At 35.2% G+C, this 15,069-nt stretch overlaps 1 protein-coding gene across 1 annotated transcript in view; it reads right to left on the reverse strand.

The window, feature by feature from the left end:
* SPATA5 (spermatogenesis associated 5) overlaps positions 1-15,069 on the reverse strand; it is a 336,855-nt gene that overhangs the window by 257,779 nt on the left and 64,007 nt on the right. Inside the window, exon 11 of the mRNA XM_045998426.1 lies at positions 10,286-10,495. Coding sequence (XP_045854382.1) covers positions 10,286-10,495 — 210 coding nt within the window. The remainder of the gene's footprint in view (positions 1-10,285; positions 10,496-15,069) is intronic.

The raw sequence follows: 15,069 nt of genomic DNA on the forward strand, positions 1-15,069 counted from the left end.
TCAGAGTGTAAATGAATGGCTATACTAAGGAGACCAGCAAGAAAGCTGTTGTTACGTAGCCAAAATGCACTGTTTATATATTATTTACAACAAAGAGTAAGAGAGTTCTTAATGTTTTGCCAACTTTTTAAAGATTGCAGAACAGTTGTAATTTTCCCCATGAATCATTTTTGCATGGTTTCACCTCGCCTGATCATTTTAATTCCTGTATTACAGGGCAAAACAATGTCTGTCGGTTCATAATATAGACAGTCAAATAAATAAAGTAGGTGTTATTCATTTGCAATATGATAAATTACCCTTTTACCCAAAGAAGACTGTGGACAAACAGTTAAGACAGTGAACAATAAAACAAGAATCAGGACCCACTCAATAAAACAAACATTCAATAATCAGGAAAATGGGTTATTGTCAGGGAGGAGGTCAGAGAAGGTAGAGTGAGGACAGGGTGAGAAATTTTTATGCAGAATGTTATTCTATTTCGGGTAACTAATTAAGCAAGTGTGCCCTGATAATAATCAGAAAGGAAATTGCTGATGTCACTGTTGTTTTACTGTAATTACTATCATGCCGAATCTGAATTATTGTTATTATTCTTACAGCAACTCTCCATAAGTCAAGGGCATGACATAAAATAGTAACCCAGTGAAGACATAACTTTATATTCAGGCAGTATATACATTGCATATGTACTGCTTTTTAATTATCTGGCTTAACTGAAGGAATCGGGAGAAATGATTGTTGTTCTCCACAGATTATCTAAAAAAGATGACTTGAACATCAGTGTTGAAATGTACAAGATTATGATCATTTCGTGATCTCTGAGAATATAATATCAATATCCTGCTACCAGTAACAGAAAAATTAATATTTTAAATATATGATGTTTAGGCAAACAGACTTTTTTTTTTTTTGAAATGTGAAAATATGGCATATAACCTCAACCAGTAAAGAGTCATTCCTCTACTAAATAGAGTTTAGCTAAAGGAAACCTGTAAATAAGAAACAATGTTTTTTTCCCTTCAAAAAAAACAAAAGAAAAAGGAAAAAAAAAGATTTGAAAACCAAACCTAAGAATTTTGCACTATAAGAAAATATGTGCTGGAATAATTCAAGTATTACTAAGAAGTCATAGCAGTAATAAAAAGACTTCTGCAGGAGGGGAGCCTGGATGGCTCAGTCAGTTAAGCAGATGCCTTTGGCTCAGGTCATGATCCCAGAGTCCTGGGATCTAGCCCCTAGTCAGACTCCCTGCTGAGTCTCCTTTCCCTCTCCCTCCCTAACCCCTGTTCTCTCTCTAGCTTGTATGCACTCTCTCTCTCTCTAATAAGAAACCTTAAAAAAAAAAAAAAAAAAAGACTTCCATAGGGCCCCTAAAGAACATGTGATGTTGCAGAAACCACCATCCTGACAAATCTTACCTAGATGACTGGCCTACAAAATGCAACCCAATAGCTACACTGATATGTTACATGGGTCCAGAATTTTATAAGAAGCCAAGGCAATATCAAAACCAAGGAAGGTTTACTTTGAGCTTAAAGTTCAAATAGCCAAAAATCACTGTTTTCTGGTACAATAAGTTGCAAAAGATTAAATTCAGCTTTCAAGAAACATTACATTTTATTCCAACAGGAAACAAGGAATCATAAGCTATGATGCTATATTTTTGTTCTATTTGAAACCAAATATGTATGCAATTCTTAAAAACAGAAGAAAGCAGCAACTAGTGTCAACTAATTTCATGAAGTCTTTCTAAAGACTTCTAAAGTTTCATATGTATTATTCTCCACTGCTTACAACAGTCCCCTGAGATGGATATTCTTATTATCATAACTTTACAGAAAAAAAAAATGTGAAGTGAAAAAAGTTTAAGTGATTTATGAAAAGTCACACAGCTTAATAAATGGCAGAACTGGCATGCAAGTCTCTTAACCAACATACCTGACAATTAGAGGAAAGGCCCTAAAAGTTTAGCAATTGACAGGAATAAAGGACAAACAACAGATTAGAATATAAGCACTATGTTAAACATACTCAGAATGTAGTGGGAGGGCTTTAGGAGTCATTTAGTCTAACCTACTTCATTTAAAACCTGAGGAAAACAAAGTGTGAAGAAGTTGAATGAAATGCCAAAAGCCCAAAAAAGTTAAATGACAGAAAAAAATGAGAAAAATGCAGGATTTTGGTTCCTAGACAATTACTCTTTCTAAAAACTATGATGTGTTCCATTTGTTCCAAGCCATTCCAATAAATAAATAAATAAATAAAAAGGAAATGTGCCCTTAAGAGTTTACATGGTGGGGCACCTGGATGGCTCAGTCAGTTAAGCATCTGCCTTTGGCTCAGGTCATAGGATCCCAGGGTTCTAGAATCAAGCCGTGCATCCGGCTCCTTGCTCAGCGAGGAGAACCTGCTTCTCCCATCCCTCTCCCCCTACTGGCCATTCCCCCTGCTTGTATGTGCGTGTGCGCTCGCTCGCTCGCTCTCTCTCTCTCTCTCTGTCAAATAAATAAATTAAATTAAATTAAAAAAAAAAAGATTTTGCATGGTACTAGCAATTCAAATTCAAAAGTATTTGTGGGAGCAGAACAAGTGACAAGCACAAAGTATAATCCTCAATAAATAGCTGTGAACATGGGTTAATTTGAAAATAAAAATTTTATTGATTTCTATTATAAACAAGAGACCATTTACATCAAAATATAATAAGGGTTAGGTATAAATAGTATGGTTTATAAGTGCCACATTTGCTCATAAGTTAACTCTTTAAAAAAGTAATACATAAACATAAAATAGATGGACTAGATAAAGTTATTTCTTTTCCAATTTTAATTACCAAATAACTGTGGTATGTTAGCCCTGTCACATTTTACCTGCCCAGATAATGTGCTTCACTCATAAGGGTGATCAAGAAAAACTACCAAAAATAAATAAAGTATCATAAGTAGGCTTATTTTGCAGTAATGTTATTTTCCATGTTTCCATGGTTAATATTTCAAGTGTCCAAGTTTTCAAAACATAAATAACATAAATTCATGTAAAGATTTGTCCAGCTGTGCTATTAATACAGTGAGAACTAAATCTGACTTATCTTTTATTGTTTCATGATTTTATATCCTATCAGTCACAAACTCAATACTTACACCTCATGCAGAATTGCAAGGCAATTTTGCCCCTTTAATCAGTACTGGATTTTTTCCAGTTTCCCAAGGGCTTTTTAAATGTGTCTGACACCTGCCTGTTGCTTTTGGCTATTACAATTCAAACCCAGTTTTTATAAGTTCTAAAATGTCTAGGGAAGGCAAGTTAACCTAAGTGTTAACTATGGTTAAATGCTATGGAATATACTCATAAAAACCCAAACTCGCATGAGATAGAATTACATATATGTAATGTGAGTAAAGGATCTTGAAAATTAATAAAAAGTACGACATCGGCACATACAGAAGGCCATTTTGGGAAAGTACTTCAAAGGGTTTGAAAACAGGCATTAAGTATGAGGCAAGAAATACCTTACCTTGGTAAGTAAAAACCCTAAAAAGCAAGAGGGGCTAGCAGAGAAGGGAACAGAATTCAAGCTGTTCCTCTCAAAAAAAGTACAACACAAACCTTCCCCACAACTTATTGTTTCAGGAAACTAAAATGACACACTTCAGAATTTACACAGCAGCACCATGCTGCCTACAATTTGGCTGGCTATAAAGTCTGAATGTAGACATGCCCACAGAAACCCCTTACATTACTGCTGACCATTCTAGTCACTCTCCAACTCCTTTACTGACTAATACGCAGAACTGCAAACACTGGGTTTCAGCTTCCATGTTTTCATCACTAGAAATGACCATTCTCTTGAGCTGCAAACCCATACAAAAAATGGCCTTTTACATATTATCTGCCATGTTGTTCCACAGGCATTTCAAACTCCACATGTCTAAATCCCAGTCTGGTATCTGCTCTCCCACCTCTAATCTGCCTTTTTCTTCCTCACGTGCTAACTTTTTCAAGAGTCAGGGTACTTCCATCTACCAGTCACTGACAATGAATATTTTAATCACCTCTGACTTTTCCCTTTTTCATTTCTCACATACATTTAATCATCAAGATTCTAAATGTTACCCATTTCATTATATCACTTCTTTAATCAAATGTCTGACTAAATTATGAGTTGACAGCGAGGAGCCCATCTAATGCATCTTTGTTTACCATGTACAGAAACAGAGAATATAGAACATAAAGAAGGAACTTAATAATCTGAGTTACATAACTGTTGCAATTATAAAACATTTACAAATAGTTTCAAAGCATTATAGACATGAAACTTTGATATTTCTTTAATTAAATTTTATTCAAGAGATTTAAAAGAAGGAAAAAAATGACTAATCTCTTTCAGCTGGATTCCATGAATAAAAAGCTAAATGAATCCAACAATAAAATTTTCTTTCTATTATTAAGTAAACTTCTTAGACGTCTGAAGGCATTCTTCTCTTTTTAAATCTGTCTTCTAAGACTCCAAATGTTGAAAGTTTTGTTATTATAGTTCATATTATTATCATTTTTTGCTTTTAGCCAAATATTTTATAATATTTTCATGTCAAGGGATCTTTTTTACATAGCACTTTTATTGACTGATACAAGCCCAACTCAAAAAAATGTTAACATTAAGTTATAACATACGATGTTTCAACTTTAATATGTCAGCTTATATAATGCACAAATAATGCCAAAGTTAAGTAAATCCAATCTAACTTCTACATAATGGCACATCATTCTATTTGTCCTAATAATCAATTACCATTAGTTATTCCCTAATAGCCATTCAAAGAGTGATAAAACTAAGTATATATATCTAATAATGATACTAATAACTGCCAATTTAAGCATATGGGGCACATAAGACAACACTATTTGGAGAAGTCAAGGGAATTATTTTTTTTTTTTTTTTTTTTTAAAGATCAGAGAGAGAGAGAGAGGAGGAAGCAGGCTCCCCGCCAAGCAGAGAGCCCGACGCGGGGCTCGATCCCAGGACCCTGGGATCATGACCTGAGCGAAAGGCAGAGGCTTTAACCCACTGAGCTACCCAGGCGCCCCAATCAAGGGAATTATTAAAGTTAAAAAAAAAAAAGCCTGAAAGGAAATGAAATAGAAACTCAAAAGGTTTCAGACTCTAGATGAGCCCAAATGGCAATAAACCTATAGAAGGAAAATAATGAGTTAGGGTCCACAAAAGGCATGAATCTGGACATAGTTCCTGGTGAGACTAAATTAGAAGCTATATCCGAGGTGAAAGAAAAAATAACCAAAACACTAAAAGAAAGTATTCTTTATAATGATAGGGTCTGGGGCCAGAACCAACACACTCCTTTATAGGCTTTAACTGAGAACTGCAGTGAAATAGGCAAGCGCAGGGAAGCCCTAAACCCAGATTCCCCAGCCAATTTCCTCTCAGGGCTTTCGTTTCCCAGGAACTTTCCATTATCACCATGAACAGCAGGATGATGAATAGGAAAGAAGGTCTCCCCCAAAGCCCTCACCCAAGGAATTGGCAATCTCCCCCCTGGCTTTTCTCCTTCCATACATTCCACTCTTCCCATATAGTGTAGTACAGAGCTATGCGCCAGGCTTTTTAACTTCAGTTATATTCATTAAATGTCTGTACTATGTCTGGATCCGTGATACTGACCTTAAAACTCTTTTATTTAATTAACAGACCTCTTCTGATAAAGCTTAAGATTTCCAGAAGAATTAAGATAGTACTGAGTTCCTATACCACCTCGCAACCCCCACTGCACACTTAGTTTCCCCAATTATTAACATCATATATTGGTATGGTACATTTGTTATAATCAGCTAATAATAATGTATCAATACTGACTCACGAAAATCCATAGTTTATTCAGATTAGCTTTTATCTAATATCCTTTTTCTGTTCTAGGATCTCATCCCAGAGAACTACTGTAACATTATATTCAGCTGTCATGTCTCCTTGGGTTCCTCTTTGCCATGAGTTTCTCAGACTTTCCTTCTTTTTGATGGCCTTGGCAATTTCAGGAGTACTGGTCAGATATTTTATAGAATGCCTGAAGCTTTTCTCATGGTCAGACACAGATTATGAGTCTTATAGAGGAAGACCCCAAAAATAAAGTGCCATTCTTGTCACATAATACAAAGGTATACACCATCAACATGACTAATCACTGAATATGTTAACCTTGAGCACCTGGCTGAAGTAGTGTGTGCCAGTTTCTACACTGTCAAGTAAGTAACTCTTCCCCAATCCCCTTTTCGTATTGAACTCTTTGACAGGAAGTCCTAACTATATGCAGCCTGCACTTAAAGAACTGAAAAGTTACGCCTTTCAAAACTTTTTCAGTTACTTCTTAATATACTAATCCTCTCGAAGAGCTAATACAGATTAAAAAAACAAAACAAAAACAAAAAGCTGAGACCAAGAGAACTTATTTAAGGCTACAGAGCTAAAAGTCCAAGGGTTAAGAATCAAACCAAAGCTATCTGAATCCTGGTTTAGTACTCTTTTCATTGTAACACAATTTCAAGATCACAAATTATATAGTAATAGGTAAATTTCAAGCTCCACCTTATTCAACCACTAGTCTCCTTCCATATACTTCCATCTTATTCATCAGGTTCCTGTTTCTTTGGCAGTGATTACTCTTTCTTATTATTTTCACCAACTCCTACCTCAAAGCCATGCTACTTTTCTCAGTTTTCTTTGTCCTACAGGAACAAATCTTTTTTTTTTTTTTTTTTTAACTGTCCCAGAAACATCTTTTCTCTTCTCTGAACCTGCCCTGTAGAAACTGCCTGAACTACTTTCTCCAGTATCATGGTGTAATTAGTGAAAAAAAGGACTGGGCATTAAATTAAAGAAGAGGGGAGGGGAATAAAAGACTGTATAATGCAGTGGTTCACAGCTTAGACTGTGCACTCAGAAAGTCCTGAGACCAAATTTCAGTTTCATCTCCACAACTCCGACCTTGGAAAAGTTATTTCACTATCTTAAACATTATTATCCTCATTTGCAATCCTAGAAACTAAACTTAAAGCATTCAGTATATAAAGAGGTGTCTCTATACAGTTTTCCACACAGTATCTGCAAAATGGAAACTCTATGATTTACAGACTACCCCACAAAATTTAAAAACAAAAGCTTAAAGATAAACTTGGAACTTACCAAATTCAAATTATTTTGTATCTTTGATAACAGAACAGTAGGAGATCTAGTTGAATAAAGAACAGTAAGTACTTAGAAACGTGCATGCTTTGAATAAAAGTTTCCTGAAAATGGGATGTATTTTATAGAATTCCTCCTTGAGACAAGTAACAGAAGAAAATTTCCCCAAAAAAGTCAAGCATACCCTAAGCTCATTACATTCTAGTACTCACCAAAAACAGCTACTAAAGGACTTGCTCAAAATCCTTGTCAAATGCCTAATCACCCTTCTTCCAGAATCAGTTAACAGTTCTTCATAAGGTAAAGCAGCCCAACTACCCAAGGGAAGCACTCCAGACAAAAGCAAGAGAGAAGCAGAGAGGAAATTTCAACTGGAAAATATTTTGACATAATTGACACAGATGACAAACTAAACTTAAGCATATGTCAAGTGCTAGAGTCTACACAAAAACACATACAGGTGCCAAAGGATATTAAGAGTCACATAAGCCAAGGTGAAGTCTAAACTTACACTAAGTACACCTCTTTTAATCACTGTTTAGGAAAGATGCAGAGGGGATGCCAAATGGTTCTTTCATAAACTCAGAACAAGAAATGTTTCAAATCTTTAAATTCTTTATTTTGCAAATTAAAGGTAATTACAACTGTAAAAAATGTTAGGGAATTTTTCCTTACAATACATGTAAGATTCTTGTATTTTCCAATAGGCTAGAAAATTGCACTATCTACATTTCTCCGGTCATTTTCAAAATCTGTCAGACGTGTGATTTCAAAAGCTCAAACTTAACACTTAAATCCCTGGGAAAAGAAACATATATGTTGCAACCAAAAACCAACATTTCGTCATAGAAAACAACAACAACAACACAAAACTAGGAAGAATATATTATAAATTCCCAATTTCTTTGACTTCATTTCTGCATACATAAGCTATATGACCTAGCTACTTTAAACCCTTCTCACAAGCAATGATGAGAAAAGATGAAAAGACTGATGAAAATGCAGAGAAAAACAAATTTTTTCAAGTTCCCAACTTTTTCTTTTGGAGATTTTTAAACATGTAAGAAAACTTAAAAAATAGTAGAATGAACATTCATTATTTATTAAATATAATCTCCAGCCAGATTCAAAAATTGAATAACACTGCCAAACTATATTAAAATGTATATTGAATAAAAATCCACCTTAAATAAAAACTAGTAAGTAGGATACTAAGCAAGTATGAACTCAATTGAATAAAAAAATTTCTTAACATCACTTATCCTTTATGTATGTATGACCTAAAAGAAAAATGAACATGAGTTTAGTGGAAAAGCTCAAATAAGTTAACACAAGCATGGTTATTTTACATGAACAGTGTGCAAGATAAACCTTTCAAAGAATCTTTGTACATTTTCTCACAGTGAAAAAAGTAAAACTGCCTAAAGTTCTGAAATGTTTCATACTCAAAAACAGTGATAAATATATTTCTAAGTAATCCTAAAATATGCCAGAAAGTAGTCCTGGTAACATCTGGAACAGCTATCTTAGATTACATAAGAATGAGATACTAGTTCATAGGAAAATAAACGTGCTCCTCTTTGAGATTCCAGTGTAAATAACTGTGAGTGCAGAACTCATCAAATAAGTTTCAGATATCCAGCAGACAGGAAAAAAAAAAAAATTCAAGGGTTATGAATATACCACTGTGGAATATGCAACAAGGTAGGCATAGAAAAGTGGGAGATGACAGTAAAATGAGTAGGAAGTTCCAGTAAAACAGCTATGTCCATTACCATGACATAAGAGAACAGGGACCAAAGAGAAATCAAGATGCTTCTGAAATTTCAAAATCACTCATTACCCCAACATTTAAAGCTGCAAACTTTAAAACTGTGGCTGTGATTCAGTTTAAGTGATCATGGTGAAAATGGTCTCCGCCCCTATCTTGAGTATTTAATATATTTCACAAGATAATAACAAATATGCAAACACTAGTGACTGTCAAGATACTGATTCTTAAAAAGCCTAAACATATCTAAACATTATTCCAAAAAAAAAATTTTAAGTAAAAAATTGACTCTACACTGAAATAAATTTTATGCTTTCAATATGCCAAGGATTTCATTCAGTGTTCTAAGATAGAAAACATATTTTATTATGAAAAAAATTCCCTGATACTATCAAAAAAGAGCCTTTTATCATGTGCTTTTTCTGAAATGAATTTGATATTTAACAAACTGAAGTCATATTTTTGTGATAAAGTCCATTCCACTAATGGATTTAAGGTTTTATATATGTATATTTAGTAACTGGATAGATGATCATATTGCATAAAAATTAATTAGAGAATTAATATCTGGTCCTGGGGTACCTGGGTGACTCAGTTGGTTAAGCATCTGACTCCTGATTTCAGCTCAGGTCATGATCTCAGGGTCTTAGGATCGACCATGTTGGGCTCCACACTCAGTGGGGGAGTCTGCTTGAGGATTCTCTCTCCCTCTGCCCCTCCATCTGTTCACATGCTCTCTCTCTCTCTAAAAGAAATAAACCCTAAAAAAAAAAAATCTAGCCCTAAAGTCAAAAAAACTACATGTCAAGTAAGATTATCTACCCCAAGTAATAGGGTAGGGCAAAGAACAAATAACATATGTGTGTGTTTCAGAATATAAAACTTGTACAGATATTCCTTGACTAGAAACATGTTTTAAGGAATTTAGTTTTACCATATAAATTATTTAATTTCTTCAAAAACTTTATATAAATATTAAATCCACCTCATATTTATAATAAAGTCTTACCTAAGCAAAAGAGATTAGCACAATTAAAAACAGGAACTAAACAAGACTGGTTCCTTTTATACATGGATATAAGAAATATTGAGAATCACAAAACTAAATAAAGTAGTTTTCTATAGTCCACCATTTTTGCTGATTACAAGACTAGTTTATTTAGAGCTCATCCCCCTATATTATATTGCCATCAACCTCAAAGAAAAAAAAATGAGCTACTCCTTAAGATGCCTTTTCATGTTTTTCTAAGGGTAAGAATCAGATGATGGGTGATAGTGGGGTTGGAACAAGAAAGTGGCAATTAAAAAATTTAACACCTTACCTTTATAGCTAGGAAATTCAGGCCACTCTCATTGGCCAAAGCTTTTGCAATCATTGTTTTAGAACATCCAGGTGGTCCATACAGAAGAACACCTTTAGGTGGCTGAATACCCATTCGAATGAAAGACTCTGGGTGTTTCAAGGGCCACTCCACAGCCTGTTTCAATTTCAGTTTGATATTTTCCAGTCCTCCTATATCTGACCATGATACCTGTAAAACAGAGCATTATCTAAATGTAAGTTTTGCCAGGAGAAACAGAGAGGAAAAAAAGAATCAATAAAAAGTGCAAGAGGGGGACTAGAACCATTTAAGAATTTAGAAGATCCTTAAAAAGTTCTATCAAGAAGTAAATTACAGTACATGAAATGTGAGCTATATATTACAGAAATACTAAAGAAAAAAGTTTCTGCTTGTATCAATAACTGTTTAATGACTGAACAAACTGTTAAGTCTATCTTCTATTCTAGATGGCTTAAAAAATTAAGTTTCATCAGTCTGAAAATGGCCTGAATTAGTGATCCAAGGTCTCAGCTACATATATCTTTTGGGCAAATTTATTTGCGTTATGTATTACTTCCAAAAACATTTCTGTAGGTCCTTAGGGACCATACTATGTTTTCCATCTTTGACATATTCAAGAAGTATCCTCAAAATTTTGTTCCTTTTTCTCAACAAAGAAACACCTACCAAAATAAGACAACTCTTTACATGATGTTTACTTAGTAAATATCCACTAAGAACTACATATCAGATAATATACACAGGAAATAGAAAAATAAGACATGAGTACAAACTTTAAAGAACTTAACAACCTTACCAGTAATGTGTACATAAATAATCACAGTGCAATGGAAAGGATGCTAAGCACAGTAACAAAGACACAAAAAAAGCTTTTGGGAGTTCCCAGGAAGAAAAGATTACTTCCAGCTGGAAGGCAAATCTGAAAGTCAACTTCTAAAGCACGGATGAGATCTGGAAATGTGAAAACAGGGCAACGGTCGGGTAGAGGCCAAAAAATTACAAAAGGCTCAGAGGAAAGTATGAAGGAATAAGAGAAAAAAAATATGAGGGAGAAAAATTTTAAAAGGAAAGTAAGTTGAAACTATGTAGTGGACGACCCTGAAAACTAGATGATGGAGTTCAAGAACCTCTCTCTTCATACTAAGTCTTTGAAGATTTTTAATCTGGAAAGTGATATGGTCTGATCTCTGCTTTAGGAAGACTTCTCTGACAAGATTCCTTTAAAGAGGAGAGAGAATGCAGGGAGATCAATTAAGGACCTATCACAAACATTCTTCAAATAAAAAAACAAACTGAAACGAGGGTAACCTCATGCAGAGTGAAGACACACCAGAGTGATACTACAAGTCCACAGCACGAGGGTTTGAGGTTAGAGTAAGAAAGGGGAAAATTTCAAGCTGAAGATTTCAAGATGAGTTGATAGAATATGAATAAAAAATAACTTTAAGGGGGAAATATATAAGATAGATTTTTATTTCTGGATATAAAGAGTTGAAACATAGAACAGGATATTCAAGAGATAAAAGGGGAGCAGTTGGAATGTAAGCATCATAAATGGAGCTCTGGAAAGAAGACAGGACTGGAATTTGAATTTCAGAGAACTGCATAAAAACTGCCACCAGGAGAGGAGAGATGTGGGTGAGGGGCAGATTGCTGGGCACCATCTACATTTCAGAGGGAAGGGGGAAAAAAAGAGGAAGAAAAGTTCAGAAAAACAAACAATTCACAAACCCCAAAAAGAGAAAGGTTTTGTTTGTTAATATCAGGAAAAGGTTTTTTGTTTGTTTTTTAAAGAACTTGCGGGTTTTAGAGAGGGGTATTTCGCTGTTGTTTTCGTTTTTTGTCCACAGAACCAAAGAATGCTATATTACCAACCATAATCCTGAAATCAGACTTAGTTATCCCTTTCTAAATTGCTTTCTTAGAATTTATTTTTAAAAAGTAAGATTACTGGATTAAGAGGCATGAACATTTTTAGGTCTCTTTTTTTTTTTTTTAAAGATTTATTTTTTTGACAGATAGAGATTACAAGTAGGCAGAGAGGCAGGCAGAGAGAGAGAGAGGAGGAAGCAGGCTCCCAGCCAAGCAGAGAGCCCGATGCGGGGCTCGATCCCAGGACCCTGGGATCATGACCTGAGCCGAATGCAGAGGCTTTAACCCGCTGAGCCACCCAGGCACCCCCATTTTTAGGTCTCTTGATGCATGATGTCAGTTTGCTATCCCAACTGCTTTATCTATTTTAGTAGCATGAATAATACATGTATGAGTTTCCCTTAGTATCATCAGCCTTGGTTTTATTTTGCCTTTTTTTCCCCTGATTTCTGATTTCACCAACTAATAAAGCTAAAATTAAACTTGAGATCAATGCACATAAGCTTATGGCCCTAAAAACACAGGATCAACATGACTGTTTACATAACTGTTACTGTTAAAACCAGGCCTGCCTAAAAGTGTAGTGAATTTTCACACTAACTCAAAATGTAGTGAGTTGTAGTGAGGGGTAGTTGCTGCTTCTGCTTTCTGGTGTCTCTGATTTTTATTTTTCTTTTTAAATTAAATTTTGAAAAATTTCAACATACACAGAAATTGAAAAATCAATACCATATGTGTATATATACTTTTTGCCAAAATTTGCCAATTTTTAATATTTGCCACACATGCGTTAGTGCATGCTCTCGCTTTCTCTCTACATACACACACATATTTTATCAATTTTTAAATTTGCCACTGAATCTTTTTTTTTTAAGATTTTATTTATTTATTTGACAGAGAGAGATCACAAGTAGATAGAGAGGCAAGCAGAGAGAGAGAGAGGGAAGCAGGCTCCCTGCTGAGCAGAGAGCCTGATGCGGGACTCAATCCCAGGACCCTGAGATCATGACCTGAGCTGAAGGCAGTGGCTTAACCCACTGAACCACCCAGGCGCCCCACCACTGAATCTTTTTAAAGTAGGATGCAGACACGTGGGTGGCTCAGTTGGTTAAGCATCTGCCTTTGGCTCAGGTCATGATCCCAGGGTTCTGGGATCAAGCCCTGCATTGGGCTCCCTACTCAGCAAGGAATCTGCTTCTCCCTCTTTCTCTGTTCCACCCCATTGCTCATTCTCTCTCTCTCAAATAAATAAAATCTTAAAAAAAAAAAGTAGGATGCAGATATCAAGACACTTATGAATAGTGCAGCATACTCTCAAAGAAATAAACATTCCGGGGTGGGGGGCGCCTGGGTGGCTCAGAGGGTAAAAGCCTCTGCCTTCTGCTCAGGTCATGATCCCATGGTCCTGGAATCAAGCCCCACATTGGGCTCTCTGCTCAGCAGGGAGCCTGCTTCCCCTCCCCACTCATGCCTGCCTCTCTGCCTATTTATGATCTCTGTCAAATAAATAAATTTTTTAAATCTTTAAAAAAAAAAGAAAAAAGAAAGAAACATTCTGGTAAAAGAGTGTTAACGAGGGTAGTCAACAAGTATCAAAAACTGAATAGATCAGTAACTACAGAGTTTTTAAGAAACAGTGGTCAGTAGATACAGCAACAAGGTTACTGAATTGAGTGGTTTAATCAGATCAGTTTTTGTTTTTATGCCGTTTAGCAGTGGAATATACATACACACAAACCACAAACACACAGGAGCACATACAGACAGTATATATACATGTTATATATAATGTATAAAAGCTATATTTATAATAACTACCAGAAATGTAGAAGTCAAGGAAAGGAGCACTCCTTAAACTTGTGAAATTTAACTCCTTAAACTTGTGAAAATTAAAATAATAATCCTGCATGAGGCCCATTCAACCGTTACTATGCAATTATTATACCTGTACAATGAGAACAGCACATTGTCAATGTGCTCCACTAGGAGCAGACCTTCCATGTCTTGGAGCATGTTTGAGCTTTACCTTTTTTTTTTTTTTTTTTTAAGAGAGAGGGGGAGAAAAAGAGAGGAAATGGGAAGGGGGAGAGAAAGAATCGTAAGCAGGCTCCACACCCAGCACGTAAACCCAACTCGGGGCTTGATGTCACAAACTTGAGATAATGACCTGAGTCAAAATCAAGAGTCAGATGCTTAACCAACTGAGCCACCCAGGTGCCGAGTTTTACTTTAAGTAATGTAGCCTTATAACAGAACACTTACTCAAGCTAATTTAAATAAGTACACTTACACAGATAAAATTTTCTTAAAGGTTAATCCAGAACTACTTTCCTAATCAATGACATTTTATAAAAAATTCAATTATATGCCTATAAATGCCTAGGGAGTATTTTTTCTCAGAATTTCTCAGAATTTTTATGAAACTAAACCCGGCAAAACTTCATTACAATAAAATTTGGTTTTCAATACATTTGTGTGTGTTTAGTTTTAAACCAGTCTTTTAAAGATTCTTGAAATAAGAGTTTTTTAAAATAACTTAATATCAGTGCTCGCTTCAGCAGCACATATACTAAAATAACTTAATATCAGATATTAAGTACTTTCATGAACCACACATGGAAATCACCAATATAAACACAAAGAAATCCATGTGCTAAAAGATAATCTCTGTAGTTAATAAGGGTCAGGGAGTACGAGCAAACAGAGTCACCTGAACCAGAGTTGGAGAGGGCTTATCCGCCAAGCGAAATTAGGATGCTTTTAATAGGAAAACTGAGTGTTCATCGGCATGGAAGAGGCCAAAATACAGATGCCACTGTATGGACCTAGTAGTCTGTGCTGAGGAGTTGGCCCATTGCCCTGAAAGCTACAGCAGAAGAAAAGTGAAACAA

Source organism: Meles meles, chromosome 2 (assembly GCF_922984935.1).
Source record: "Meles meles chromosome 2, mMelMel3.1 paternal haplotype, whole genome shotgun sequence".
NCBI lineage: Eukaryota > Metazoa > Chordata > Mammalia > Carnivora > Mustelidae > Meles > Meles meles.